At 36.7% G+C, this 26,747-nt stretch overlaps 1 protein-coding gene and 1 long non-coding RNA gene across 3 annotated transcripts in view; one reads left to right on the top strand and one right to left on the bottom strand.

Annotated features, from left to right (window-relative positions):
- Positions 1 to 1,378: 1,378 nt before the first annotated feature.
- Positions 1,379 to 26,747, bottom strand: part of LOC112042963 (angiotensin-converting enzyme) — a 26,249-nt gene continuing 880 nt past the window's right edge. Inside the window, exons 2-11 of one of the 2 annotated variants that reach the window (XM_024078195.2) lie at positions 24,654 to 25,061; positions 24,012 to 24,173; positions 22,728 to 22,833; positions 21,219 to 21,554; positions 20,286 to 20,532; positions 19,249 to 19,382; positions 13,184 to 13,421; positions 8,685 to 8,783; positions 3,746 to 3,868; positions 1,379 to 2,505 (exon numbers count right to left, since the gene is read on the bottom strand). In XM_024078195.2, coding sequence (XP_023933963.2) covers positions 2,133 to 2,505; positions 3,746 to 3,868; positions 8,685 to 8,783; positions 13,184 to 13,421; positions 19,249 to 19,382; positions 20,286 to 20,532; positions 21,219 to 21,554; positions 22,728 to 22,833; positions 24,012 to 24,173; positions 24,654 to 25,061 — 2,226 coding nt within the window. In that variant the 3' untranslated portion in view covers positions 1,379 to 2,132. The remainder of the gene's footprint in view (positions 2,506 to 3,745; positions 3,869 to 8,684; positions 8,784 to 13,183; positions 13,422 to 19,248; positions 19,383 to 20,285; positions 20,533 to 21,218; positions 21,555 to 22,727; positions 22,834 to 24,011; positions 24,174 to 24,653; positions 25,062 to 26,747) is intronic. The other variant, XM_024078196.2, reaches the window with a different exon arrangement.
- The window catches only part of LOC128198397 (uncharacterized), a 22,054-nt gene continuing 16,040 nt past the window's right edge, over positions 20,734 to 26,747 (top strand). Inside the window, exon 1 of the long non-coding RNA XR_008251112.1 lies at positions 20,734 to 20,873. This is a non-coding gene — a long non-coding RNA (uncharacterized LOC128198397). The remainder of the gene's footprint in view (positions 20,874 to 26,747) is intronic.

Genomic DNA, 26,747 nt, shown 5'->3' with positions numbered 1-26,747 from the left:
GATTTGATCACGCAGAGAAACCCCAAGCATAGCTCGCTCCATCTCCCGCTGAGTGACTTTGAGCCTTTTTTTGATAGTCACAGTTAGCGACCAGGTCTCGGATCCGTAAGTCACCACTGGCAACACGCACTGTTCGAAGACTTTCGTCTTCGGGCACTGAGGAATTTTGGACGAAAAGATGCCGCGGAGTTTCCAGAACGCTGCCCAACCGAGATGGATTCGGCGATTTACCTCCTTCTCATAATTGATCTTTCTGAATTGTGTGTCCTAGACTTGCTTAAATGGTAAAGAGTAAGCTGTAATTACTACGTGACTACTACAAATGAAGTATGTACTTGCCTTTCGCATGCAGCGATCGTCCATTCTACATATCCCGCTCTATTTTGAGAAACGATCTTTTTTGAAGGCAATCCAATGTAAGTAACCTTTAATGCAAAATTTCAACCTTTAGTAGTTCAATGAACCGTGGCGTTTTATTAAGACAATATAATGAACTACTAGTTGTAACCCGCGGTCTTACTCGCATATATCCCAAATGTAGAAATTTCGGGCTAAAACGCTCGCTACTTACCATCAAGCTAATCGTCAAATCTACAGGACGATTAGGGAAAAAATATTGAAATTATTTCCTTAACCACATACTTTGATAGGTTGCCCCCAACCGTCAGTGTCCTGCATGACTGCAACTTCATCGTGAGTAGCTGGTGTTAGAGATTGGTGTGTTGTCCTGCAAACTGCAACTAATGCCTCGATAGCTCAACGGTATGTCCGGTCGATAGCTGGTCGGAGCCGTGATAGCTCAGTAAATATGACCTTTGCCTGCGATTTCGGAGGGTGTGGGTTCAAATCCGTCCGAGGCATGCACCTCCAACTTTTCAATGTGCATTTTAAGAAATTAAATATCAAATGTCTCAAACGATGAAGGAAAAACATCGTGAGGAAACATGCATACCAGAGAATTTTCTTAATTCTCAGCGTGTGTGAAGTCTGCCAATCCGCATTGAGCCAGCGTGGTGGACTATTGGTAACCCCTGTGATTTTGAGAGGACGTTCGAGCTCAGCATTGAGCCGAATATGGGTTGATAATGATGATGTGCGGTCGAACTCATCACCGAGGGGTAGTGGTTCGATCCCCGCCCCTTTGGCCTATTGTACTCCTAACACAGTTTTTTCTGACTAGTTGGGGGGATATTGGTCATATTTAAAAGATATGTCAAGTGTTCTTTAAAAAAAATCTTAAAAAAGGTCTTGAGGTGACCGAAACCGATGGCTTAACATACTGTTTAGGTCACTCGACTTGTGTCAGCATTGCAAAGTACTCAAACTGATTTGAGTTGTCGTAACTAGTATTTTCAACACAGTCAGGAAAACAAGCACAACCATTTGTTTATTTACTTTATTTTTTAATATTTACATCATAATATACCTCTACTATAATAATCTAATCCTGAACTATATAAATCCTCTCAATAGCCACAAAGGTTTAAGATTTGTATCTACTTTTTCACAAATCCTCGTTAATAAGAAATTAAAAAAAGGAGTTCTCACAACAAATACCTAGTAGACAAAGATGAATATTGACTCTGAAGCCTCTTATAACTTCACTCCACTGTCTATTCCAGTTAAGCAAGGAAACACTCGGTGACAAATTGAAGCTTTAGCCGCTTATAAATAAGATAAATCAGTTAAATATATTATCAATTCAAAATGTTCATAAATGTCCCAATACAATTGCAAATCAAAAATTAATCGTAGATACGTACTCGTATTGCTAAGGGCGGTTTCAGACTAGCGTTTTATACGCGCGTTTGAGCTCGATTTTGGAAGCGCATGTAGGCGCTTATTGGCACACGCTCTAAGGTCCGTTTATATCTACAGACATTTACCGTGCCGTACTGGTCTTTGACGCACTGTGTCTGTAGATATAAACGGACCTCAACTCGTACGAGTGTTGACGCGCTCCTAAGCTCGTAAATGATATGTACTGACACGGTTCGGGTGAATACGCTGAAATATGCCCATTAACACGAGTCTGGTATTTTCTGAAACGACCGTATAAGTACGGGAAAAAAAATACGCTAGTCTGAAATCACTCTAAATTATAAAAGTTAATAAACACATGGGGTCATATATCACACTTTATCTTCACTCACACCAACTACGTCATTAGACTTTCTATGAGACAGTTCACTGGTTACTATATCTAAAGAGCCATTTTTACTCAACCCACAGTAAGAAAGTAATTTCAAAGCCGAGTCTCTTTTCTTTACACAGTAAAGTATAAACATAAGTATAACTAAAACTATTACTACAATCCCTATTATGATAGGGGCGCTTGTATCCATTTCTTCGTGGTTCCTTTCTAATCTAGCTGTTTCTTCTTTCAGAAAATCTTTTAGGGCTGCGAAGTATTCTAGGATTCCTTTCGTTGATAGTTCAGTTTCACCTGTCATTGTGTGTAGTACTGTTCTCCAGTCTTCACTTGCTCCGAGAGACATTCCATCGCTGTAGAGATAATTTATTTTATTAGCCGAAAGTATATAATAAATACTATAATTGGTCTAGTGGTTAGCCTATACCTACGACTTGGGATCACGAAGTCCTGAGTTCGAGACTTGGGTAAGGCTATTATTGAGGTTTTCTTTCTTCTAAGAAATTTTTAGGAAAAAAACTCAGCCTGGAGTTTGAAAGTTGTGAGATTGATGGTGGTTACACAACCGTACCTCACAGAGCACGATAAGCTATCGGTACCTACTGATGATTATCATTAACTTCTAAGGCGATTCGTTAAAGGCGATTGTTAAAGAAACCTCTCGGCAGGTGATAATATGTGTCTTTAACGATCGCCTTTAAGGATTCCTAGTTTACCTCCTATAAGAATGGAGGTCTGACCCTGACCTAAAATGGACTGATATTAAAAATTATAAAAGCATCATCATCATCATATCAGACGATGGACGTCCACTGCAGGCCTTTTGTCGGGACTTCCAAACATCACAATCTTGAGCCGCCTGCATCCAGCAAATCTTTGCAACTCGCTTCAGACCACCTGGTGGGGGGTCGATCAACACTGCATTTTCTAGAGCAGGGTCTCCATTCCAGCATCTTGGGATCCCAACGTCCATCGGCTCTTCGAACTATGTGCCACTTCAGCTTCGCGACTCATTGAGCTATTGAGCTTTGGTTCTTCTGCGGATCTCCTCATTTCGATCACGCAGAGACACTTCGACCATAGCTCGCTCTATCACCCGCTATGTGACTCTGAGCCACACAGCGGTAATATCAAAGCATAGAGGAAAATCCTTCCTACTTATAATATTATAAACCCGAAAGTTTCTATGGATGTTTGGATGTATGTTTGGATGTTTGTTACTCTTTAACGCCGCTACTACTGAAGCGATTTAGCTGAAATTTTAAATGGAAATGGATTTTACTCTGGATTAACAGATAGACTACTTTTTATCCCGGAAAAATACATGGCTCCCAAGAAATTTAATTCCAACTAAATTCCACGCGGACGAAGTCGCGGGCGTCAGCTAGTAATAAATAATAATAATTTTGAATTCAAGAGTTACGACACAAAAAATCCAGACATAACACGTTGTCCTGCTTACTAAAGAAAACTACAAATCGTTTAGATGACCTCGCATAGTGTACAATGATATAGTATAAATTTAATAATATTCCAATTAAACAATTCAAATTCAACCCGAGAAGCGGATGCTATCATAAAGTACCAAATCACCTTAGCACTTTTCCTGCTTCCTTAACACCGTATATGGAGCATTCGTGTAAAGGTCCAGTGTGATTCGCTCTCTTGCATAGTGATAGAAGGATTTGGAACTCCAGTACGTGTGAAATCAGGAACCTTTAAAAAAAAACAATCGATAAGTCATTTAGTATACGGGGTGCTGGGGAGTATTTTCCATAACTCTAGAGTAACTTCATAACTTCTTTAAGAAAAATTAATTAAAAAATAAGATTAATTTGTGTTCTAAAATTAATATTTTCGGAGTAAATAAATCTTATAAGCATCCTTAAAATTATGACGCAGCCAAACTTTAAAATTTGAAAATGTAAGAATAGATAAAGGCGCGTGTTACATGGATAGTCGGCATTATTTGAATTACTTCGTATAAAAACATGAAAAGTTTTTATTTTTTAGTTAAATAAATATACAAAGTGTCCCAAAATTCAAATGGTAGATACACCACCTAATTATCTAAAACTAATTTGAATAGTTTTCTAAAAATCCCTAGGGTGACCAAGTAATATTTTTATTTAGGATTTTTCAAAATTTTCTATCTTAAATCGGTTTTTTCAATGCTGTAGCTGCTGGAATTACAATTTTGTTAAACATTACTGATCAATTACTTATCAATGTACTATAATAATATTTTTGTAAATAATGTTTTATTTGTTTTGTACAAGAAGCTTTAAATGCAATAATTATTTTTAAAATTAATATGGTCACTATAAGATGTTGTTACGTTAGTTAATTACGTAATAACATAAGACAGAAGGTCCCATAAGTAGGGACTGAATAAATTAACCGACTTGGTATTACATGGATCTCACAACTTTTTACGGTAGAAGAAGTGAATTGCGAGAGTTGTTTTCTTTCTTCAAATTTAATAGTTATTCTAAACATCGTTAAAATTCTAATACTACTTAACGGCTCACTAAAGGGCCAGGACTCCTTCCAGGTCCTTATTGGAGTCGAGATATGGAGCTTAAACCCACCACTGAATAAAACGAATGGGCTGTGGATTTTCATCCTCCTCCTAAGAAGTTAGCCCGCTTCCATATTAGATTGCATCATCACTTACCATCAGGGGAGATTGTAGTCGAGGGTCGACTTGTAAAAAATAAAAAAATATATATATCGACCCAGTTTTCGAACCCAGGACCTCGTTATATGATACCACTGGACAAATGAGTAGCTAGAATTACGCTACTCATAATTACGTGCATTTAAATACTTCAAATAACTAACGGAATGGTTCCGCAAAACGTAAACACAGTTCTTTTTTTTAACATTCAACTGATAGTAGGTACTTTAGCGATGTTTTCATTAGGAAATCAATTACATCCGAAACACCATCAGAATGCAAACACAATTCGTCACGCCCGGCACGCTTGGGCAAGCGTTAACTTGGCGTTCTAAACATTTTAGACATCCTCAGAATTTTTTACCTATCCAAAGGTCAAACAAATGCAATGCACATTAAAAATGTGAGTTTTCCTATAGGAAACGCTTACATTAAGCTAAGGGCCGATTCCACAACCGTTTTATTTTTTTATTGTAGGTAGAGGAAAACATAAATTCAAAGATTTTAGTTGAGGAATTCGAAATACCTTCAAAAACAACAACACGTTAGGGATATCTTGAAATGCTGGGGTCACACTAAGGGAAAACGTTAATGTCCGTTAACGCGTTAGTTAAATTAATGCCTTATTTTAATATTATCTTAACGTTAATGATATACCGACACTCGAGCTATCGCTTAGCGTCTAGCGCCATTCTTATGCCGGTGAAAATTAACGCGTTAAATCGTGGCTACATTGGCTATACTCAGGTTTTAACGCAGTGGCATAGCGTGCCTTAGAGGGGTTTTGTATCAAAATTAGTTGGTCCAATCCCGGCAAATCCCGAAAAATCTCTTTAGTTTTTGATTTACTCTACCCTAACTCTGTCAACACAATGTAAAGTACCTATTGCTTTTTTCACTTCCGTAATTTCTGCAGTAAGTGATATTATAGATTACTTTTACAGATTTTTGCTTTCACACGGTATCATTGATACGACATACACGGCGGTAGCTACGCCCCTGTTTTAACGCCTTAATTCACGGCGTTTCCCGTTAGTGTGGCCCCAGCATTAGGTATCCAGCCCTACTATGGTTTTCTTGCAAGAGGTATTAATCAGATTTATTTACATAATTTTGTGTATAATCATTGTAATCAATCATCAATTTATATTACTAAAAAAATGTAGGGGTAGGTACCTAAAGGGTTAAAAAGTATTTGAATTTTTTTTATTTATATCGTTCACGTTCCAAGTTATCTTTTTGTAAAATGATTAGTGGACTATTTATTATATATAAATCATGCAAAAATATTAACAAGAGGGGGTGAAATAGGGGTTGAAAGTTTACATGGAGTCACTAGGTCATGCAGACAAAGTCGCGGGCTCCTGCTAGTTACTAAATAAATAAGTATTTATTAGTAAAAGTAAAAAGAGTATTTATATTCATATTTGTGCTAGAATTCATTATTTCGTTGTTATGTATTTATAAAAGCCAATGTTATCTACGGGCAAATAAAGACCTTGGTATTTGAGAGTTCCTACAAAAGGAGTATTTATGCAGCACTGGACCATACGGTGGTTTGATCTTGATGATGATGAATTGTCAAAAACTGTGTCGAAAATACACGTGTGTGTATATTTAGCAAACATGCATAGCGATTCAATACGGGCAGACGGAAATGATGCTAGCATTTTTGGTGCCATTCCATGCGAAAATGATTTATTGTAGCGTAGGTACATAATTAAAATAAAGATTAAGTAATTATTGTGTTACTGAAAAAAAAAACTTTATAACACTAAAAAATCTAATTAAAGTACCCATGCATGTTTTAGTATATGGTAATGAATTGTTAAATAACATCATAGTTATGATATAACAACCAACTGTAAATCAATAAATAGTAAAAAATAATTTGGTTGTATAGCCAAATAAAGGTCATAATAATATTATCTAAAAAGTTTGAAGATTAGGTACTATTAATAAAATCTTTAAAGTCATTATACTATACGAAAAGGCATGTAGATACCGTAAATATTCTTGAGCACTATATTATGCCTCGCTGCAGTAGAGTCAAGGAGATTATAATTAAGATTTAGTAGTTCTTTATTTAGTTTAAAATTTATAGTACTATACAGGATGCTTGGGTGTATTTCCCTTTACTCTAGGGAGGGATATTCTTTAAGGAAAATTAATTAATTAAAAATGTCTAAGGAACATAATTTGTTCTAAAATAAATACTCGCGGAGTAAAAAATATTTCTTTTCTACATACATTTTAAATTGTGTCCCTTATATCACATCCTTATATTATGATCTAGCCAAACTTATTCATTGAATAACATGAAATAGCTTACTAGTGAAGTGTCGAGTGCCAGTTGATCAGCGATATCTCATCGATATCGACAGTCTTACCACTACGATTACGTATTTAAACTGCAAGGATAGATAAAGGCATGTGTTACATGGATAGTAGACATAAAAAGTTTTTATTTTTGGTTAAAAAAATATTAAGTTATGCTCCTAAAAGTGGCTTGTCAACACTTGAAGTTATGGTAAATACACTCGAGCATCCTGTATTTTACTTTTAAGATATTATGTAATTAGTAATTAAGTTATATAATTAATAAAAGTATAATTAGAGTAATTAGCAAGAATTGAATATGTAAATACATACCTACTGTTTTAAGGCGCAACATTAATACAATGATGATAAACATGGTTAGATAGAAAAATTCCCATGGTAAAGTCCGCAGTCATTAAGTGATATATCTATAATCTTTATCACATTATGTTAATGAATCTTTAATAGGTTAACTTACTTGATGTTGCTATTATTTAGCACATTTATACTTTAATCTATAGATACTAACATTATAAGTGGAAAGATTGGTTTGTTTGTATGTAATGAATAGGCTCCGAAACTACTGAACCGATTTGATTTTATATGAGAAGGTACACCTGGTCCTGTGGGTCGTTAAACGGTTCATAATGAAGGCTATACCAGAGTAAAAAGAAATATAGAGTATTCCAACTCGACCGTATTTTTGAAATACCTACAGCCGCGCGATACGTATGCTCAGCATTTTAATTACATTTGCCAACGTTGTGTTTCCATTTAGTTTTGTGATTGTTAATAAAATAAAAACATAAAATAAAATAAATTTAATCTTATCTCGTCACTTTGGCACAGTCGCGACTGTCTGCACCTCAAGCACGCCGCGAGATCGAGGTGCGTAGGTATAGCTCGCGCTTCGGCCTCTAGTATGAAGTTGGACTACTGTATTTACTGTGGCTTAACATCCGATTGGTGACACTTGTTTTCTAGTCGGAGTTAGCTAGACTACCGTTTAGGTGCCATTTATTCAATCAATATGAACTACTCCGAGTGCAATGATAATTAATTATCATTAGTTTAACTCGGAACAAGTGGCGTCCGTATTTGAAGGCATTTTTGTAAAAGTCTTAAAGCCACACGTTTTTTTTAATGTCCAGTCATCCAGTAATTATTTTTTTGGATGGTGGGAGGTTTCGGCCGTGGCTAGCTACCACCAATGACGTCCAAGCGATCTAACGTTCTGGTACGATGTCGGATAGAAACCGTAAGGAGTGTGGATTTTCATGTAAGCTTCAATCTTAGAATGCATCATCAGTTACCATCAGGTGAGATTATAGTTGAGGGCTATAATTTTAATATGTTACAAGTTATTAATAACTTGTAAAGTATTAAAAAAACCCAGTCCAAGCACTATAGCGGCCTACCATACTTACCTATGTTAGAAAAGTTGACGAACTTTCAGCTTGAACAAAATGAGGAAGATCTGGCTAAGACAGCCTCTTAGTGTATTATGTAAGTGATTATAGTTGATATGCTTACGTAATGTACTGGACATGAGAAACCACATGGTATTTGGCTGCCGGGTCTAAATCGCTTTCATCTCGAGGCACTGGAGGTGATATGCCTGTTTCTCGTATTCTGTAAAAATATTATCAATTAGAGATCAATTAATTTCATTAAATAATTTATTAAACGATTAATCGACCCCCCATGACCAAAAGGCTGGCCTATATTTAGGTCAGAGAAACAGTATTGCCATACAACGTGGCAAAAGGGATGATGACAGTTTTTTAAATTGTATATAAATTAAGAGTATGCTAATAGTAAAGCAATTTTCTAAAAGTAACAGGGTATCCGCGATCATTACTTTCGGAGCTACAGGGATTTAAAGGGTCAGATTTGCGGCGCTGCCGCGGATCCCTGAAAAACGCCCCATACAAAATGGCACGAACTAATGACGTCGTCGGTAATGTAATGATCGTTAGATTTGTATGTGCGTTCAAACAAAATTACTAATATCTTTGTTATTTGTGCGTTTATGTTTATAGTTCATTTATTAAAAAATGTCACATTTAATGTAAGGAAGCTAAAACTGTATGAATTTTCATCTAATTACGATAAAAGATTTTTTATAGATTTTGAAATTTTACAATCTCATTTATTTTGCAAATATCCAGACAATCTTTGCTTTTTATGTATAAATTAGTTAAAATTGACCATAATTACCCGAATGTATCATAAAAATCAATATATTTAAACCTAGTCACCATCCCCATTCTGCCAGCCTTCTGGGCACTTTACCAATTGAAATCGATTTGGAGGAGTTCCACGACGTCTATGTCTGTAAATTTGTTTTAAATATAGTACATAGTATATTTCTAGTTATTTTTGTTAAATATAGAAAGTAGGTTTTAAAAAAAATACTAAATTTCAACGCGAAAATGTGCTACCTACATGATGGTCACCCTACCTAGGGCAGCTTTGGTAAGTACTTTTTATTAGTTTTAATTTATTTTAATTTTATAGATTTAGGTTATTTATTTTAATATAAGCCTATTTTAATACTTAAGTGTTAAAACCATTTGTGTTTTAATAAATATTTGTCCTTAAATGTTGGTCGTATTTAGGTAGTTAATTTAAATAGTTTTAATATTATTGAAAGTACATACTTTTGTAATTTTTAAGCCTACTTAAAATTAAGGTAGATTTAACGTAGCTGTGATCTAAGATAACATACCTTAGGTATATAAGTACGTGTCATATCATATCACACCCACAACAGTACCTTCACAAAGAATCCGCTACTTATATGATACGTGATTTTATTGCTACGTGATGCTACACTATTTTAGTAAGGAGTTTTAGAATGTGACATTATCTTAGGCTAACGAAATCTTGAATTATTGACTGACTAACTTTCAGCTCTTCTAAAATTAGGAAAGTCTGGTCATTACAGGCTCTTGTTCTATAGCTATCTGTCAAATTTGCCGGTATATTTAGATGTTAGAAATCGAAAACTAGATATATGTCTACATTTAAGTTTGATATAAGATACTCGTAGTAGGTACCCTACGATAGTGCTGTAAATGCCCACGGTTTCACACGCGTAGTACCCGTTCCCGTGGGGATACAGGGATAAGGTATAGCCTTCGATACTCGCAAATAACGTGGCTTTCTACTGGTAAAAGAACTTTCAAAATCAGTTCAGTAGATCTAGAGATTACCTGCTACAATTTCGCAAACTAACACACGATTTATTACTAGCTATAGATAACAATATCACAAAAACATGAACCCAAAATAAACTATAACGCACGCCATTGACGATCAATTATTCTCACGTTTCTGCAGCACCCACGACTATAACTGCCCCTGCATTCTGTATTGTTACAGCGATGGGACATCGCTCGTTTCCATGGCAAAGTTTTATTTTATTTTTGGCATCCCATAAAAATAAAGTTCAAATTGTATTATAACTTGTTATAGGCCAATATTACATCGACGAGTATAAAATATCCGAATCACACCCCGGATCGTGTATGACAGCTCGACTTACGAAACGTCTTCGCTGCCGTTTGTGCTGCAGTAGCGTGAGAATAATTGACCGTCAATGGCTGACTGTATACGCCAGGGTAGGCGAACCAATGGCACGCGTGCCTTTGATGGCACGCGACACAATATTTTGGGCACGTCGCCGATCATAAAACATGTGTAAAGTAGGTATTTGACATAAATTATTTGTCATCTAACCTGCAGCAACAGAAGTCACACTAATTTTACAATAATTTAATTTATGGGTGTAATAAAAACATTCCAAAATGTACCTCTTTTGTTTACTTTATTTCATAAAGAGTTTTGATAGTATTTATTATTGTTATTCTCCAAATAATCAGAAAGTCAAAATTATTTGATGGCACGCCAATGACCCCATTAAACATTTTTTAGAAAAAATGGCACGTTGATGCATAAAGGTTCGCCTACCCTGGTATACGCCCTAACTACGTACGTATACACACTCCCACATGTGTACGATGACAAAACAAAACGATCAAAATAAATGGACGCTTATTAGCTGTGACAATGCAGGAGTCAGTGAAACCATTGAAACTACCCATTTACTACACAATAGTTGTGTTAAAAAGACTCCATACCACAAATAATATGTACCGTAACCTGCATTTATGTATGTAAAACATTTCCGATGTCTAAAGGCATCGATTGTAGATCGTTAGATGGGCCCCAAATGAAAAGTAGCACCTTTCCTCTTTATTCATGTTGCGGCTTGTGTTTTTACATTTCCAAAATGAACACGAAGGCATAATTAAGGGATCAAACAAGAAAAAACAGTAAAATATTTTTAAGTCACGTCCACCCACAGCATGCGCTCGTTGCGTACTAAAATAAGATGTGCGTGCACGTCTTTGAGTAATTATATTACATTGTGCGTCCTTTAATATGTAGGGGCCTATTTAACGATTTATATCGATGTTTAAAGGTATTAACTTTTCACAAACTTGTACAAAAATTTACTTAATTTAAATGTTATATAATATTAATGAAATAAAAAATAAAAATAAAATAAATTATTCGCATACTATTCTAGAACCAACATTAATTACTGCGTTCTTTAAATAATCTAGCATTGTGTTACCTATTAATATTAAAATTTCATGAGGATAAAATTGAATGAAAATATAACAATTTCAAAATAAAGTAACTAGCAAGACGAAGTTCCAATTTATTCAGAGGTATTTTTTTTTCAATATTTTTCGCATTTTTTCATTCCCTGTGGATAATTCTAGATTATTTTAAAAGTACCTTCAATATTTAGGTGGCATACGTTAAGTGTAATGGCCTTTACAAAAAATGTAATAACCATAGTATGTGCAATCATTTTCATGGTGTGTAAACAGACCCTACTCATTATTCTAACCCATATCTGACAGTGTCATTTAACTTCCGCTACTTATGAATGATGCACAGCAGCATACAAAATGGAATAATTTTCCTCTCAGCGTCAACGAATATCCTGTAACTATGATAACCGTGATAGCCCAGTGGATATGACCTCTGCCTTCGACTCGGAGGGTGCAGGTTCGAATCCGTTCTGGAGCACAACTTTTCAGATATGTGCATTTTAAGAAATTAAATATCACGTGTCTCAAACGGTGAAGGGAAAACATCGTGAGGAAAACTGCACTGCATTCTCTGTGTATGCCAATCTGCATTTAGCCAGCGTGGTTAACTCCCTAACCCCTCTCATTCTGAGAGGAGACTCGTGCTCAACAGTGTGCCAAATATTGGTTGTTAATGATGATGACATCCGGAACTGACCACAGACATCATCTAGATCCAGAATAGTCACTGTTCTAGAACTTTCAAAATGTGTAGGTATTATCAGATCGATAGGTATATCAAAAATTTGAATTTATAAGACGGAGGACCTGGGTTCGATCCCCGGCTGGGCCGTTTGAGGTTTTCTTAATTGGTCCAGTCTGGCTGGAACTGGCTTCGGCCGTAGCAAGTTACCCTACGTTAGTGCCGGCAAAGACGCACTGCCAAGCTATTTAGCGTTCCAGCACGATGTCGGGTAGAAACCGAAAGAGGTGTGAATTTTCATCCTCCTCCTAACAAGTTAACCCGCTTCCATCTTAGATTACATCATCACTTACAGTGTAGTCAAGGGCTAACTTGTAAAAGATAAAATAAAAAAAAACATTTTCAAAATCATTTTTTAAAAGCAGTAGCCTTATGCAGACCTTTAACTTGTATTTTGTAAAGAAAACAAAATACTGTAGATTAGTATACACAGAATTATAGAATTACGAGTATGTTTTGTATCTTATTACTAGCTGACGCCGCGCGGTTTCACCCGTGTGGTTCCCGTTCCCGTGAAAAGTAAATCCTACCTAGATACATGGGCTATCTAACACTGAAAGAATTTTTCAAATCGGACCAGTAGTTTCCGAGACTAACGCGTTCAAACAAACAAACTCTTCAGCTTTATAACATTAGTATAGATATTAGAATATTTTTACCTTAGCTCCCACCAATGTTTGTTCCAATCTTCCATAGTGCTATTGGCAAAGACGTCCCACCTCCATTTGTCGAGAATATATGCATGAGCCATGAGTGGAAAAGTTTCAAGCGCCAACCACAGTAAATGATTGATCGTAGACTCAGGAGTAGACGCTACCTTTACAAAGTTCAAGGTTTGAAGATTCTTCGGCGAGGTCAGTTGCATCGCTGCGATGTCAGAGATTGCATCGTGGAAGGCTGCAATGATTCTGTATATTACGATTTTTCTTAAAATCCATACTAATATTACAAATGCGCATGTTAAGTCTGTCTGATTAATAAATAAATCGCTATCTAGCTCCAAAGTAAGCTTAACCTGTGTTAGGGGTACTCAGATGTAATCATGATCAGGGTAATCAGATAACTGATTTTATGATGATATATTATGACGCATAGAAGTGCGTCAGCCCAATAGATTTTACCCGCGTGACTCCCGTTCCTTTAGGAATACGGCCTACGGGGATAAAATATAGGCTATAGCACACGGAGATAGTGTAACTTCCCAACAGTGAAAGAATTTTTCAAATCGGTCGGGTAGTTTCGAAGACTGTTTAATGCAAATTTTGTTGTGCCTGTTTAATGTTTTTTGTTACGCTTTACGCCTAAACTGATATTAAAAATTCTTTCACCAATCTAAAGCTACATAATCTATTTTAACGGCGACTTTGTTCATAGTAATATAACCCACATTTTTTCTCCATATATTTTTTCTCCATATTTTTACGGAAATGGGCACAACACGGAAGAAACTAGGTGCATCCGTTAGTCTTCAAATAAATGCCAATTTACACATCTTGATATATATTTTTGTAACACCAAAGAAACCAACTAATTCTATTCTTGAAACAGTTTCATCAAAGGCAAAGTTTACAATTTTAGCGTAAAGTACACCTAAAAACCAAATCATAAAAAAGTCAATTACGTTTTTTATTTTACGTTCATTTTCAATTTAACTTTTAAAGTTCTAAGTATTATGATGTGGTTAAATATTACGATATGGGACAAAAAATGTTTAATCAGTGTCCTGTTGAATTATAACCATTTGATAAATTTTAAAATTAATTTTGAACCCTAATTGAACCATAATGTCAAAGATCATCTGCCTATTTAATGAACCTATGCCTATTTCAGCTAGGTGTGTTTTGAACTTATAGCTTGGCAAGTTCGTTTATGATACTACCATGATATGTGGGCGACGGGGGGAAAGGACTGCGAGGGTGTGAAGTCGTGCGCGCGGGTCAGAGGGAAGGACTGCGCGGATCGTTTCGGTTCGGTCGGTCAGCCATCGGGAGTGTTACGAACTAATTTGCCATGCTATAGACCCATGCTATATCGTTTCACTCTACAGGCCTCATAAAAAGGTTCAGAGTCACACAGCGGGCGATAGAAAGAGCTATGCTAGGAGTATCTCTGCTTGATCGAATCAGGTCACGTGATTATATGTCATTCCCATACATAGCCCACTTAGCTAGGGGGGCTGTTTCCAACGTGCTGGAATAGCGAACTCGCACTAGAAAATGCAGTGTTGGTCGACCCCCACCCCCCTCCCCCCCTCCCCACAGGTGGAATAATGAAATCAAGCGTGTAGCAGGGATTCCCAGGATGCAGGCGGCTTAGGATCGTAATGTTTGGAAGTCCCTACAAAAGGCCTATGTCCTGCAGCGGACGTCCATCGGCTGATAATGAGGATGATGATGATACGATCACTATCTATACTTAATATTATAAAGCGGAAGAGTTTGTTTGTTTGTTTGTTTGTTTGTTTGATTGAACGCGCTAATCTCAGGATCTACTGGTCCGATTTGAAAAATACTTTCAGTGATAGATAGCCCATTTATCGAGGAAGGCTATAGGCTATATTTTATTTTAAAAAAATTAGGGATCCTTCCTAAAACTCCAATAATGTAACCCAAGGTGTACATGGCGCCTTCCCAACAGTCTGCTAATTCCCTCAAGCATTGTCATTGCTATTCAAAAGGCCAAGGGGTTGCAAATACAGCAGCGTCATTCAGTCGCAGCACACATCATTTTCTACAAAAAATGTCGCGACAGCATATATCTATCTATCTATCTATACTATAATAAAAGAGTAGAAATCGAGTGTCTGTACTTTGACCAAATTTAACTAAAATCAAGTTAGGGCGATTAGAAATGAGCAATAGAATACAAAAATATATTTTTTTATTTTTTTGCCTGTCTGTCTGTCTATCTGTCTGTCTGTCTGTCTGTCTATCCTTCTGTCTGTATGTTCGTGCTATTCTCTGGTTCTGCTGAACGGATTTTGACGCGGATTTCACAAGTAGATTAAGCAAAGTTCAGGGCAACATATAGGCTTTGTTTCATTAAAATCAGACAGATAGAAAAAGTTATCTTGAAAAAACCGGATTGCTCAAATTGATTCGCAGGCGTTATTTGGAGAAACGAGTTTTCCACTAAAACTGTGTAATATCGATATTGAGGCACATATTCTATACTCAACTGATCAATTTGTTTGTTTATTTGGTTGAACGCGCGAAACTAACCTCGGGAACTACTTAAAAGTTCAGGTTCAGACTGAATAATCCTTTTTGTGTTTAAATAGTCACATTGTCTACTTTTTTATCGTATAATGTTATGCAAGATTTATTACTATAAAAAGAGCACGAATTTGGCGCAATAGCTATTAAATACTTATCTATACTATATATAATGAAACTGTAACAGGTCAAATTACAGAACTTTTTGAATAATTTAAAAAAAAAATATCATTATACAATCGATACTGAATTCCAAAACATTTTTTTTCGATTATTTGTCTGTCTGTCTGTCCCTATTTTTTGTTGACCGGGCTAACTACAGAACTGAAACTACGGGACTGAAACTACAGAATGAATTCAAATGAAACTTAGCACGGTTTGAGAACATAATACGGAGCAGGTTATAGAATACTTTTTATAGCGAAAATAAAATCAGAAGGGGGTGAAAAAGGGGTTGAAAGTTTGTACGAAAAGTCCTCCTCTTTTCCTGGTCAATTTACCCAAGCACAAAAAACGCGCTTTAAACTTTATTATAGACCGGCATTCGGCCGGGAGTTTATGATACAGCCTTCGACCGTGACTACGGCTGGGTATTTTACCCAAGTACAAAAAACGGAATGCACGGCCTTTGGCCGCGCGCTGTATTGTAGCCCGGCCTTCGGCCGGGAGTTTGTGATAGACCCTTCGACCATGACTACGGCTGGGTATTTTACCCAAGCACAAAAAAGCGCGGCCTTCGGCCGGGGGTTTGTTATATGGCCTTCGACCGTGACTACGGCTGGACATTTTACCCAAGCACAAAAAACGGAACGCGCGGTTTTCGGCCGCGCACTGTATTGTGACCCGGCCTTCGGCCGGGAGTTTATGATACAGCCTTCGACCGTGACTACGGCTGGGTATTTTACCCAAACAATAAAAAGCGCGGCCATTGGCCGGAGGTTTGTAATATGGCCTCTGATCGTGGCTACGGCTGGGCATTTTACCGATGCACAAAAAACGGAACGCGCGGTCTTCGGCCGCGCACTGTATTGTGACCCGGTCTTCGGCCGGGAGTTTGTGATACAGCCTCCGACCGTGGCTACGGCTGGGCATTTTACCCAAACACAAAAAAAGTACGTACTTTGTTGTGCACCCTCTTTCGTCCGGGAGTTTGTGATAGGGTCTTCGACCGTGGCTATGGCTGGGCACTTTACGCAGACACAATTAATTACACGCCGGCCGTCGGCCGGGGGTTGGATAGGGCCTCCGACGATGGCTACGACTTTGCATTTTACCCAAGCACAAAAAACGCGCACATTATTGTACACCGGCCTTCGGCCGGGGCTGTGTTTTATAATTTTTATATATAAAACATACGAAAATATAAATAGAAGGGGCGACGGGGTCGAAAATGTACATCGATTTTCACGCGGACGAAGTCGCGGGCATCTGCTAGTCATATAATATGTATGTTAATGATCAGGAGGTACGAGTATCTTGCTCGTTGTACGAGTAAGTGGATTATCACCAAATTCCACCATATTCCATAACTAAGAAATTCTTGGAAAAGTTCAACCCCGGACTCGAATCCAGGACCTAGCTGGACTATCGGGGCAGGAGATTTTCCTAATTTAAAACGTATTTACGGAAAAATATATTTCATAAGTGAATGTTTGATTTTTACAATTTAGTTAACCTTCACTGAGACAATAAATTGCACACTTCACCGCATTCGTTAGGATTTAGGCACTGGAACTAATTCTAAAGGTTTCTTTAATTCGTTATTTTTATAAGAATTCATTGATAAATTTAATAGTTGATGTTTCATAACTTATCTTATGCTGACTTGAGTGAATTCCTTGACGATTTTTTTTTGGTATTCTATTTAAGTTTAACCTTTTAGTTAATAGTAATTGGTTAGTTATTTTCTGTCTGCATGTATTATCTATACTATCTATACTAATATTATAAAGCTGAAGAGTTTGTTTGTTTGATTGAACGCGCTAATCTCAGGAACTAGTGGTCCGATTTGAAAAATTCTTTCAGTGTTAGCTAGCCCTTTTATCGAGGAAGGCTATAAGCTATATATTATCCCCATATTCCTACGGGAATGGAAACCACGCGGGTGAAACAGCTAGTTGCAATAATAAAAACATAATTATAACGTGCAATATGTTTTAGCTTCGTTACATAAATAGTCCGGGATCCGTAGAACGTTTTTTACGACTGATTAATATCAAGTTAATCTTTCGTGAGTAGCTTCATCTTGATGAGACGCTCGAGATTTTTTTTAACGAAAATTCTTTGATGGGTTATTAGGTAATAAAAATTTCTGAGCGTTGGAACGAGATAATGCATTTTGGTAAACTGCCCTTCTCCCAACATCTAGCAATAACGAGGTTATTAAAAGTTGTTACTAACCAGCTGTTTTTTTTACTGTTGCTTAATTAATAGTTAACATCTTAACAGCCACAATATCCTATAAATTGCCTGGTACATATACCTACGTAATCTCGGAAATAAGCGCAGCTTCGTCACAGACGAAATACCTATGACGTTAATTAAAAAATGCATGGACGAACTGACATTACTAGTTAATTAATCGTTTGACGAAGGCTGTACTGTCCTGACAAAGTAGAAATAGTAAAAATTCGACCGATAAATAAAAAAAGTTGGTCAAAACTTTAAATTCGAATTTCAAAAATAACCTATTTGCAAAGTGTCAATGTGAATATTTTCTACAATTTATTTGTTATCCCAAATAAATAACACATGTGGGTAAAGGTTTATTATGCCGGGTTTCGTACTATAGGTACTTAAGTGACTTTATTTTATTGTAACCTTATAAGTGATCGTTTAAAGGATTATGGGTATCATCATTATTATCAACCCATATTCGGCTCACTGCTTAGCTCGAGTCTCCTTTCAGAATGAGAGGGGTTAGGCCAATAGTTCACCACGCAGGCCTAATGCGGAATGGCAGACATCACACACGCAGAGAATTGAGAAAATTCTCTGGTATGCAGGTTTCCTCACGATGTTTGGGACTTCTTTTGAGACACATGATCTGTAATTTCTTAAAATGCACACAACTGAAAAGTTGGAGGTGCATGCCCCGGACCGGATTTGAACCGGAATCGAAGGCAGATGTCATATCCACTGGGCTATCACGGCTCAAGTGCCTGATTATGGGTATAGGGGTAACTAATTACTTTACATCAGGATTTCTCAAACTTTCGGCTCCACGAACCCGGACGAATGTTAAAATTTCCAAGTGTGAAAAAAAGTTAACACATAAAGTACCAAAAGAAATGTCTTTGTAATATTAATGTGACGGGTGTGCTTATTTCTTGTCGCAAAGGATTAAATTTGGACAATTTTAACCTTAATTTTGACTCGGTATTAGTTATCAAGCGACCATTACGAATGGCAAACCCCTAGGGTTTTCGCGTTAGTTCGCGTACCACACTTTGAGAAACCCTGGTATACATTATGTCCTGGTTTATGAAAACAATATAAAGTTATGATACCTGGATTAGGCCCATCTCTGTATAGTGGTTGGAGATTGCGATAGTGCTTGAAGTACTGCACATGATCCAATAGTCTCGCAGCTTTAGACAATGCTGCTGTTACGTCTGATATTTTGTCACCGCACCAATTAATTCTGCAATATAGTGATTATGATGTAGAAACATCTTACTCAGCTACTCGAGGTCTTGGGTTCGATCCCCGGCTGAGCCGATTGAGATTTTCTTAATTGGTCCAGGTCTGGCTGGTGGGAAACTTCGGCTGAGGCTAGTTACAACCCTGTCGATAAGCGATTTAGCGTTCCGTTACGATGTCATGTGGAAACCGAAAGGGGTGTGGACTTTCATCCTTCTCCTAACAAGTTAGCCCGCTTTCATCTTAGATTGCATCATCACTTACCAGCAGGTGAGATTGTAGTCAAGGGCTAACTTGTAAAGAATAAAAAATAAAATAAAAAAATCGTACTTCCCTTCATAACTAAAATATCAACACTTGAAAGAAAAGAACTTCGTATGAACGAATATTTATATTGAATTTTATTTTGTTTCAACTCCAATAATTTTTTTTTAATTAAATGTGCTGATAGACTTGAACATTCACTTGTTACAGAACATCGAACATTCGCCTTTTTTATATTTGTCGAACTAAATAAACAACGAGCCGAGTCAAGCATAGAGCCAAATATTGCTACGAACATCTTGAGATCAAGCAAATCTGCTCGTTCAAATCTGACAAAATAGGAAAGCCTATAATTTGGAATAATATATTACTATCAAATTTTCAAAGGTTATTAGCAATTTTTAAAAAAGGAGGTTTGGTTTTTGCAAATCTATTTGAGTAAACAACAATAAACTAATTGAGATTTTCATACATAAAAACGTCAAAAAGCTCTTCTTTTTGAATTTCTTTAAAAGACTTTACTTTCATAATAAAGCGATGACTTTCGGTTTTGTATTTGCTAACGGATTATCGTTCACTTATCCTTCAGTAAGTACCTGATTTTACACTATACATATAAAGTAAAATATCTCACACTTACTTGTAATTGACACCGTCGCACATGTCGTGGCTCGAGGGCAAACAATTATCCGTTATCGATGTCTCTTTGATATCTTGAAACGATTCTTTGGCACTTTCGAACCCAATGGACTGATGGAATTCATCAACGGCGTTAAAGAGATCTTTGGGACGAATGCTTTGGTTTTGAGGAACTGTTGCTCTTTCAACATGTGGATATGCTGCAACTTTGTCATATATAGCCTGCCATTCTTGAGCCCATATGTTGCCTGAAATTAGATACAACATTGCTAAAGTTATTTTTTAGGCGTTGTTTTAAAGATATTGTAGGTAATAGTAGTCTGGATATGACGTCAAGTGGCGCGACTTGTTTCCGTAAAAAGTGGGGAGTTAGAGAGGGGTAACGATTGGTTGACGGGAACGACTTGCGATAAAAGGCGCTCGTCGTGCGGTCCGCTTCAGTATGCTCGTGGCGTTTGAGCCACCACATTTCTAGTTGTGTAATTCTTTATGGGTTACTTAGGATAGGCGGGGAGAGTGTCTTGAGTGGAAAAGGGGAGTGTTGGTTAACTGTCAAAGGCGCCTTCAACCCTACACACAACGTTCACAGGTACGTGACTCTACTCAAGGTCATTCTCTGCCATTTTGGTCTTATTTTGGTTACAGTTTGATTTGTTAATTAAGTTGTCCTGACAATTATTGTGAATCATAATCTTTGTTCGACATTGGTTTTCTTATTTTTGTAATCCACTTCTGAGTCTGCTAAAAATATTATCATTACCGATATTGGTTTAAACTCAGGGCTGTAAGATTGTTTTGTAAAAAATCATGTTTATGACTTACAATAAGGCTTATACAAATCTTATCAAACAAATTGGGCGAGTACATTACATTATTATTTACATCATATTCCAAGATAGTAATTTATTTTGACTTAAAGGAAGGCATATCTTACCTAAAATATGAGCTGGTATTAGTTTATCACTGTCACTTAATACCGTCTTATAATAAATCCTCAATTTAACTCTTACGTAATCGTGTAGTAGATTGTAAAACGGTTTGATTTCATTCCAAACACGATCAACGGTTGCCGGGAAGTCATCATCTTCGAAAGTATACCGCCACATTTCACCAGCGTCACTAAAATTTTCTGACACGGCGACTTTGTTCATTTTAATGACGTAATCTTTGAAAATCGGTCTAATTATTTTCCCAGTAGCATCTCTAAAAGCTTTCCAATAGTATGCCAGCTCGTCGGTATCGTTACTAGTTTTGAAAATTGTTATTATATCTGAAATTATAGATGGGTTTTTAAGTTTCAGAAACGACAAATTAAATGTCCTTAGATTAGTCTTTAGGAACTGCCTTTTGAACTTAACTTATTGGTTAACTTTGTGGCATGATAACTTGTTTGTGGTATGGGATATTGACCTTTTATTTCATCCAAGAAATGCATAGTTAAGATTTTTAAGTTAAGATATTTCCACTATTTCATGACGTCACGTTAACAAATCATTTACAAAAGGAGCGTTTGACAAAAATAATTGACGTTTAGTACATCAACATTGTGACGTCACAAATTAGACGACAGCGTTATTGTAGTTTGGAAAGTTTTAAAAATACATGATTTTTAAATTAAGTTTTGTAAGAAATTCTCAGCTTTTAATAATGAATATCCTTATTCCTTATTCCATGTACTACATGAAATTTGATGTGAGTGAGCTACCCTATTGGGAAGACGGTGGTGTTACCTTGGAGAGCACAGACGTCAGTTCCGGCTATCATCATCTATAGTGATCAATAGTGATCGTTACCAATATCAAACATTATCAGCATCCCCTTAAATTCACCAACCCACATTAGAGCAATGTTCTATGTCTAAGCTCATTCTCTTATCCTATAGTGAAGCCTGGCCTAGTAGTGGGTCGATAAAATGATAAAAATCTCCTTTACAATAATATAATGATTAATGCAAAGCCGTCTTATGTCGTCATAAGAGTACCAAAATAGGTACGCATGCATAATATGTAACTGATGCTACAAAATAATACTTATAACATTTTTTTCCATTGTGTAAATGCCGTAGGCTCAGCGGCGTCACCAGGGGAATAAGGCGAGCGAAGAAGCATCGCCTAAAAGGCAGAAAGAAGCATAAAAGATGGGCAAAGCGACTCTAGTCTCCTCTGAGACTCGGACCTTGGCTTAGAGGGTTTTCCTGGATGAGTGTTTTGGCCTGAGTGTATCAGTCCGGACTCCAGACGCCTCGGAGATTGTAAGTTAAAAACTCCATGTCCGGGTGACGTCAACGCCAACGAAGACGCTGTGTAGCTTGTGTTTAAGTTACCTGGGAAGCGTCGTCGATAAGTTATGATAATATTATCTGGCTTATAGCACAGCTGTAAAGTTATTGTTTAGTATACTATCTTGAAACAATGGGTGTTTTGAAAAAATAATGATAACTGACCATTCATTGTCCGCTGCGTATCCTCGTTATTGCAAACAGTTGTATTGTAGGCGCATACCGACACTCTGCTCCAAATACGTTGCATTGTATCAATGTCTTCGCGTTGCTGTAAACATTTTTGACGATGTTATTACAAAATAATTTACATTACCTATCTATACTAATATATTAAAGAAATAAAGATTTTGAGTTTGTGATCTCTGGAGCTAGAAAACCGATTTTGAAAATTAAGCAATCAAAAGCCCACCACAGGAAGAAAATTTAAAAGCATTCCACGAAATCATTAGACCGTATATTAATTACGTAATTAATAAAAATCACGTCTTTTTAAAATCAAAATTTATTCCGAATGCCCTCAGATTCTTAAAAGCATATCCTAGTTATATTCCTTAATTCATTCAGCTGTTAACTAATAGTGATATTTTATAGTATAGGTATATGTACCAATAAGTCTTAGTTAACGTCCAGTAATCCAGAATGTTGCGATACTTACTTTCTAATAAAATTTTCCGTCCAAGTAACGTAAAAGGCAATACTAGACTCGGGTGAAATGAAATTGGATGTTTCCTATTAACACAGCGACTTCTTACCAGAGAGAAATCTTGACTTACTACTATGTATTACATAAAATTATTTTAATACTAATCAAAGATAAATAAAAAAAAAAACAATTATTAAACGATTAAACAAACTTTTGAATAATGAAAATGTACTGCACCGTTAAATACTATAGGTAGTTAAGTGCTCATGTAATAAATATCATTCGACGATAAAAAGGAAAAATAACTAAATGACACAACATACTTTACGAGTTTTACATTTTTAACTAAATCACTGTACAGTGTACAGTAGTGACATTTATAAGGTTCCTAACATCCCAGTATAAAAATGGAACCCTTAAATGAAATCCTTTAAGGGTTCCATTCCATATAATATGATACAAGAGTTTCCAGGCATACGCGGTGATACCGCGTGTCAGTATGCACGACGGGACGAGAGGTGAACTCAGACGAAAACTAACATTCAAAAAATATATTTTAAAATCTGTCCATAAAAAAGACAAGTGCATTTAGCCGAACATAGAACCTTCTCCTTTTTGGTAGTCGATTAAAAACCCACTTAATGATGTTTCTGGGGCCCCAGTCAACAAATTGTCAGAGTAATCTTCCCCGATGGTGTAATCCATATAATATCCATATAATAATATATATATATATATATATATAATATAGTGTCATGATTACTCATGACACTGATAAAAACATATCGAATATCGATACTTACTTTACTCTGCGGCATCTGCACGTTAATGCCTCGCTCTTTTATAATTCTAATTTTCCTATTGAGTTTCAAATCTATTAAAGGTTCTAGATCATTTAAATATTTCTTCTTCAAAATTGTCCAGTATTGCTTTTTTATTTCATCCACTTCGGCTGCAATTCTAACCTGAAATTTCATTTTGATTGAATCCTAATGCAGTCCAAAACTACTCATAAGTTTCATTTCAAATACAGTTTAGTTTCAATGCAACTAGCGGGCGTCATATAATTGTTTTCAAACCTCGGGAACCATGAATTCTTCCGGTATGAAAAGTAGTGTATAGTGTAAAAGTAATATCTGCTCCAAAGTCTAATTTATCTCTATACCAAAACTCTTCAACATTGGTTCAGCGGTTTAGGATAAACAGACAGACTTAGTTTTAAATGGTAGAGTTAGATTAGGTGTAGGTACGTAACGCATACAACGTCAGACAGTGTTGATAACACTCCCATGATATGCAGGCGACAGGGGAAAAGACTGCGCGAGGAAGTGATGTGCATCAGTCGTGGGTTTTTCATTCATCGCTACACGCCTCCCGGCTCACGCGGAACATAGGAGTGTTACGAACGAAGTTACCAAGCTATAATATCATTACAAAATACCTACCATTTTGTTTTTTTTCACTTCGCTGTTAGTATCTGTCATGTAGTCCCAAATTGCTTCTTGCGATATTTTACAAATTTCTAAGCTCATATTATCCATTTCGTCCATAAATAATTCAATAGTACTATTTTCTTTGTCGACTTCATCGAGTTGTATTTTAAATGTTTCTACAACATCGTCATTTTTTGCAATCAGTATTGGATTTGGGTCTAGTACTGTTTTCAGAGCGTCTTCTAAGAATTTCTTGTCTTCCACTTCTGTTTCTACTTCGTGTCCACTCTCGTCAGACTGTTCGCCAGTTTTGTTGGTTTTAATAAAAGTTTTCTCGTCCGTAGACATTTCTGATGTTGGATTGTTCTGGATTTGGACCGCTGTTATCGCAGTGATCAGTGTCGTGACACATATTAATTTCTGAAACACACGCCCGTATTTTTATTAGCATAGTATATAAACCACAGATATGATAAAATATCAGGTACCTACTATGTGAATAGCACCGTGATAGCCTAGTGGATATGACCTCTGCCTCCGATTCCGGAGGGTGTGGATTCGAATCCGGTCCGAGGCTAGACCTCCAACTTTTCAGTTTTGTGAATTTTAAGAAATTAAATATCACATGTCTCAAACGGTGAAGGAAAACATCGTGAGGAAACCTGCACACCAGAGAATTTGTTATTCTCCGTGTGTGTGAAGTCTGCCAATCCGCATTGGGCCAGCGTGGTGGACTATTGGCCTAACTCCTCTAATTCTAGGAGGAGACTCGAGCTCAGCAGTATGCCGTATATGGGTTGATAACGACTATGCCATCTCATCATATTTACGAGTAATTAAATGAATGGCGTATATAAGTGGGGGGGGGGGTGTCACCCTAGATTGAACCTGTGCCCACCCTAAGTTTCTGGGCTACTGATATGGAATTATATTATGATACTAGACTTGATGTCGGGAGCCATCTTTAGGAAAAAAATCCTAGATACGCCAATGCCCTTATCTGATCAGTAATGTTAAGAGAGCCTGCATTAGCCTTGAACCTAATTCTAATACAGTTCAAACAACATAAAGGTTTAAATAATTCCAACTTTTTAGGAGTTTTTCAGGAGAGAATTGATTCCTTAATTCTTTCCACCTCAAACTAGATCAACACATTCATATAAAATGGTACCTCCCACTACACTCTACTTGGTAACTCCCACAAACAATCCTGTTTCTAGTTGGTTATATAAAATATTGCTTCACAAGTATACAATTATTGTAGAAGAATAAACCTTCTTGATATCCATTTAAAATTAAAATAGGATTCCTAAGAAATGATCCCACGATAACTAACTACAAGCAATGAATATGTACACCATGTTATTACGCTTTCAAGGTATTCAAACTTAATAATGCTATGTGATATTGCATGCAGCATATCACAGAGGGCATATATGCAATTTGATGCGTGTAATAACAATACAACAATAGCCCAAGCGTAGTGGTTAATTAATAATTACATCCGTTATTCAGGTGACGCGCTAAAGGCTTTTCAGTGTCTTCGTAACCTTCTACTTAATCATCATCATTCATCATTATCAACCCGTATTCGGCTCACTGCTGAGCTCGAGTCTCCTCTCAGAATGAGAAGGGTTAGGCCAATAGTCCACCATGCTGGCCCAATGCGGATTGGCAGAATTAAGAAAAATCTCTGGTATGCAAGTTCCTCACAATGTTTTTCCTTCACCGTTTGGGACACGTGATATTTAATTTCTTAAAATGCACACAACTGAAAAGTTGGAGGTGCATACCCCGGACCCGATTCGAACCCACACCCTCCGGAATCGGAGGCAGAGGTCATATCAACTGGGCTATCATTGCTCTACTTAATAGTAGTAAAAAGAGCAACTGTTGAGTTTCTTGCCGGTATCTTCTCAGCAGAACCTGCCTTCCGAACCGGTGGTAGAATCTTTACAAATAGTCAACTGACATTTCAAAAGTTCTTGGAAACTGAGCCTACTGACATAAATGAATAGTTTAGAATATGATTTTTTTTAATTTTTCAGATGCTTATTAAGTTACTAGCGGACAATCGCGACTTCGTCCGATTTAGATCTCCTGAAT

Source organism: Bicyclus anynana, chromosome 10 (genome assembly GCF_947172395.1).
Source record: "Bicyclus anynana chromosome 10, ilBicAnyn1.1, whole genome shotgun sequence".
Taxonomy (NCBI): Eukaryota; Metazoa; Arthropoda; class Insecta; order Lepidoptera; family Nymphalidae; genus Bicyclus; species Bicyclus anynana.
The sequence above is the reverse complement of the archived record's forward strand: the minus strand, read 5'-3'. Positions and strand labels throughout refer to the sequence as shown.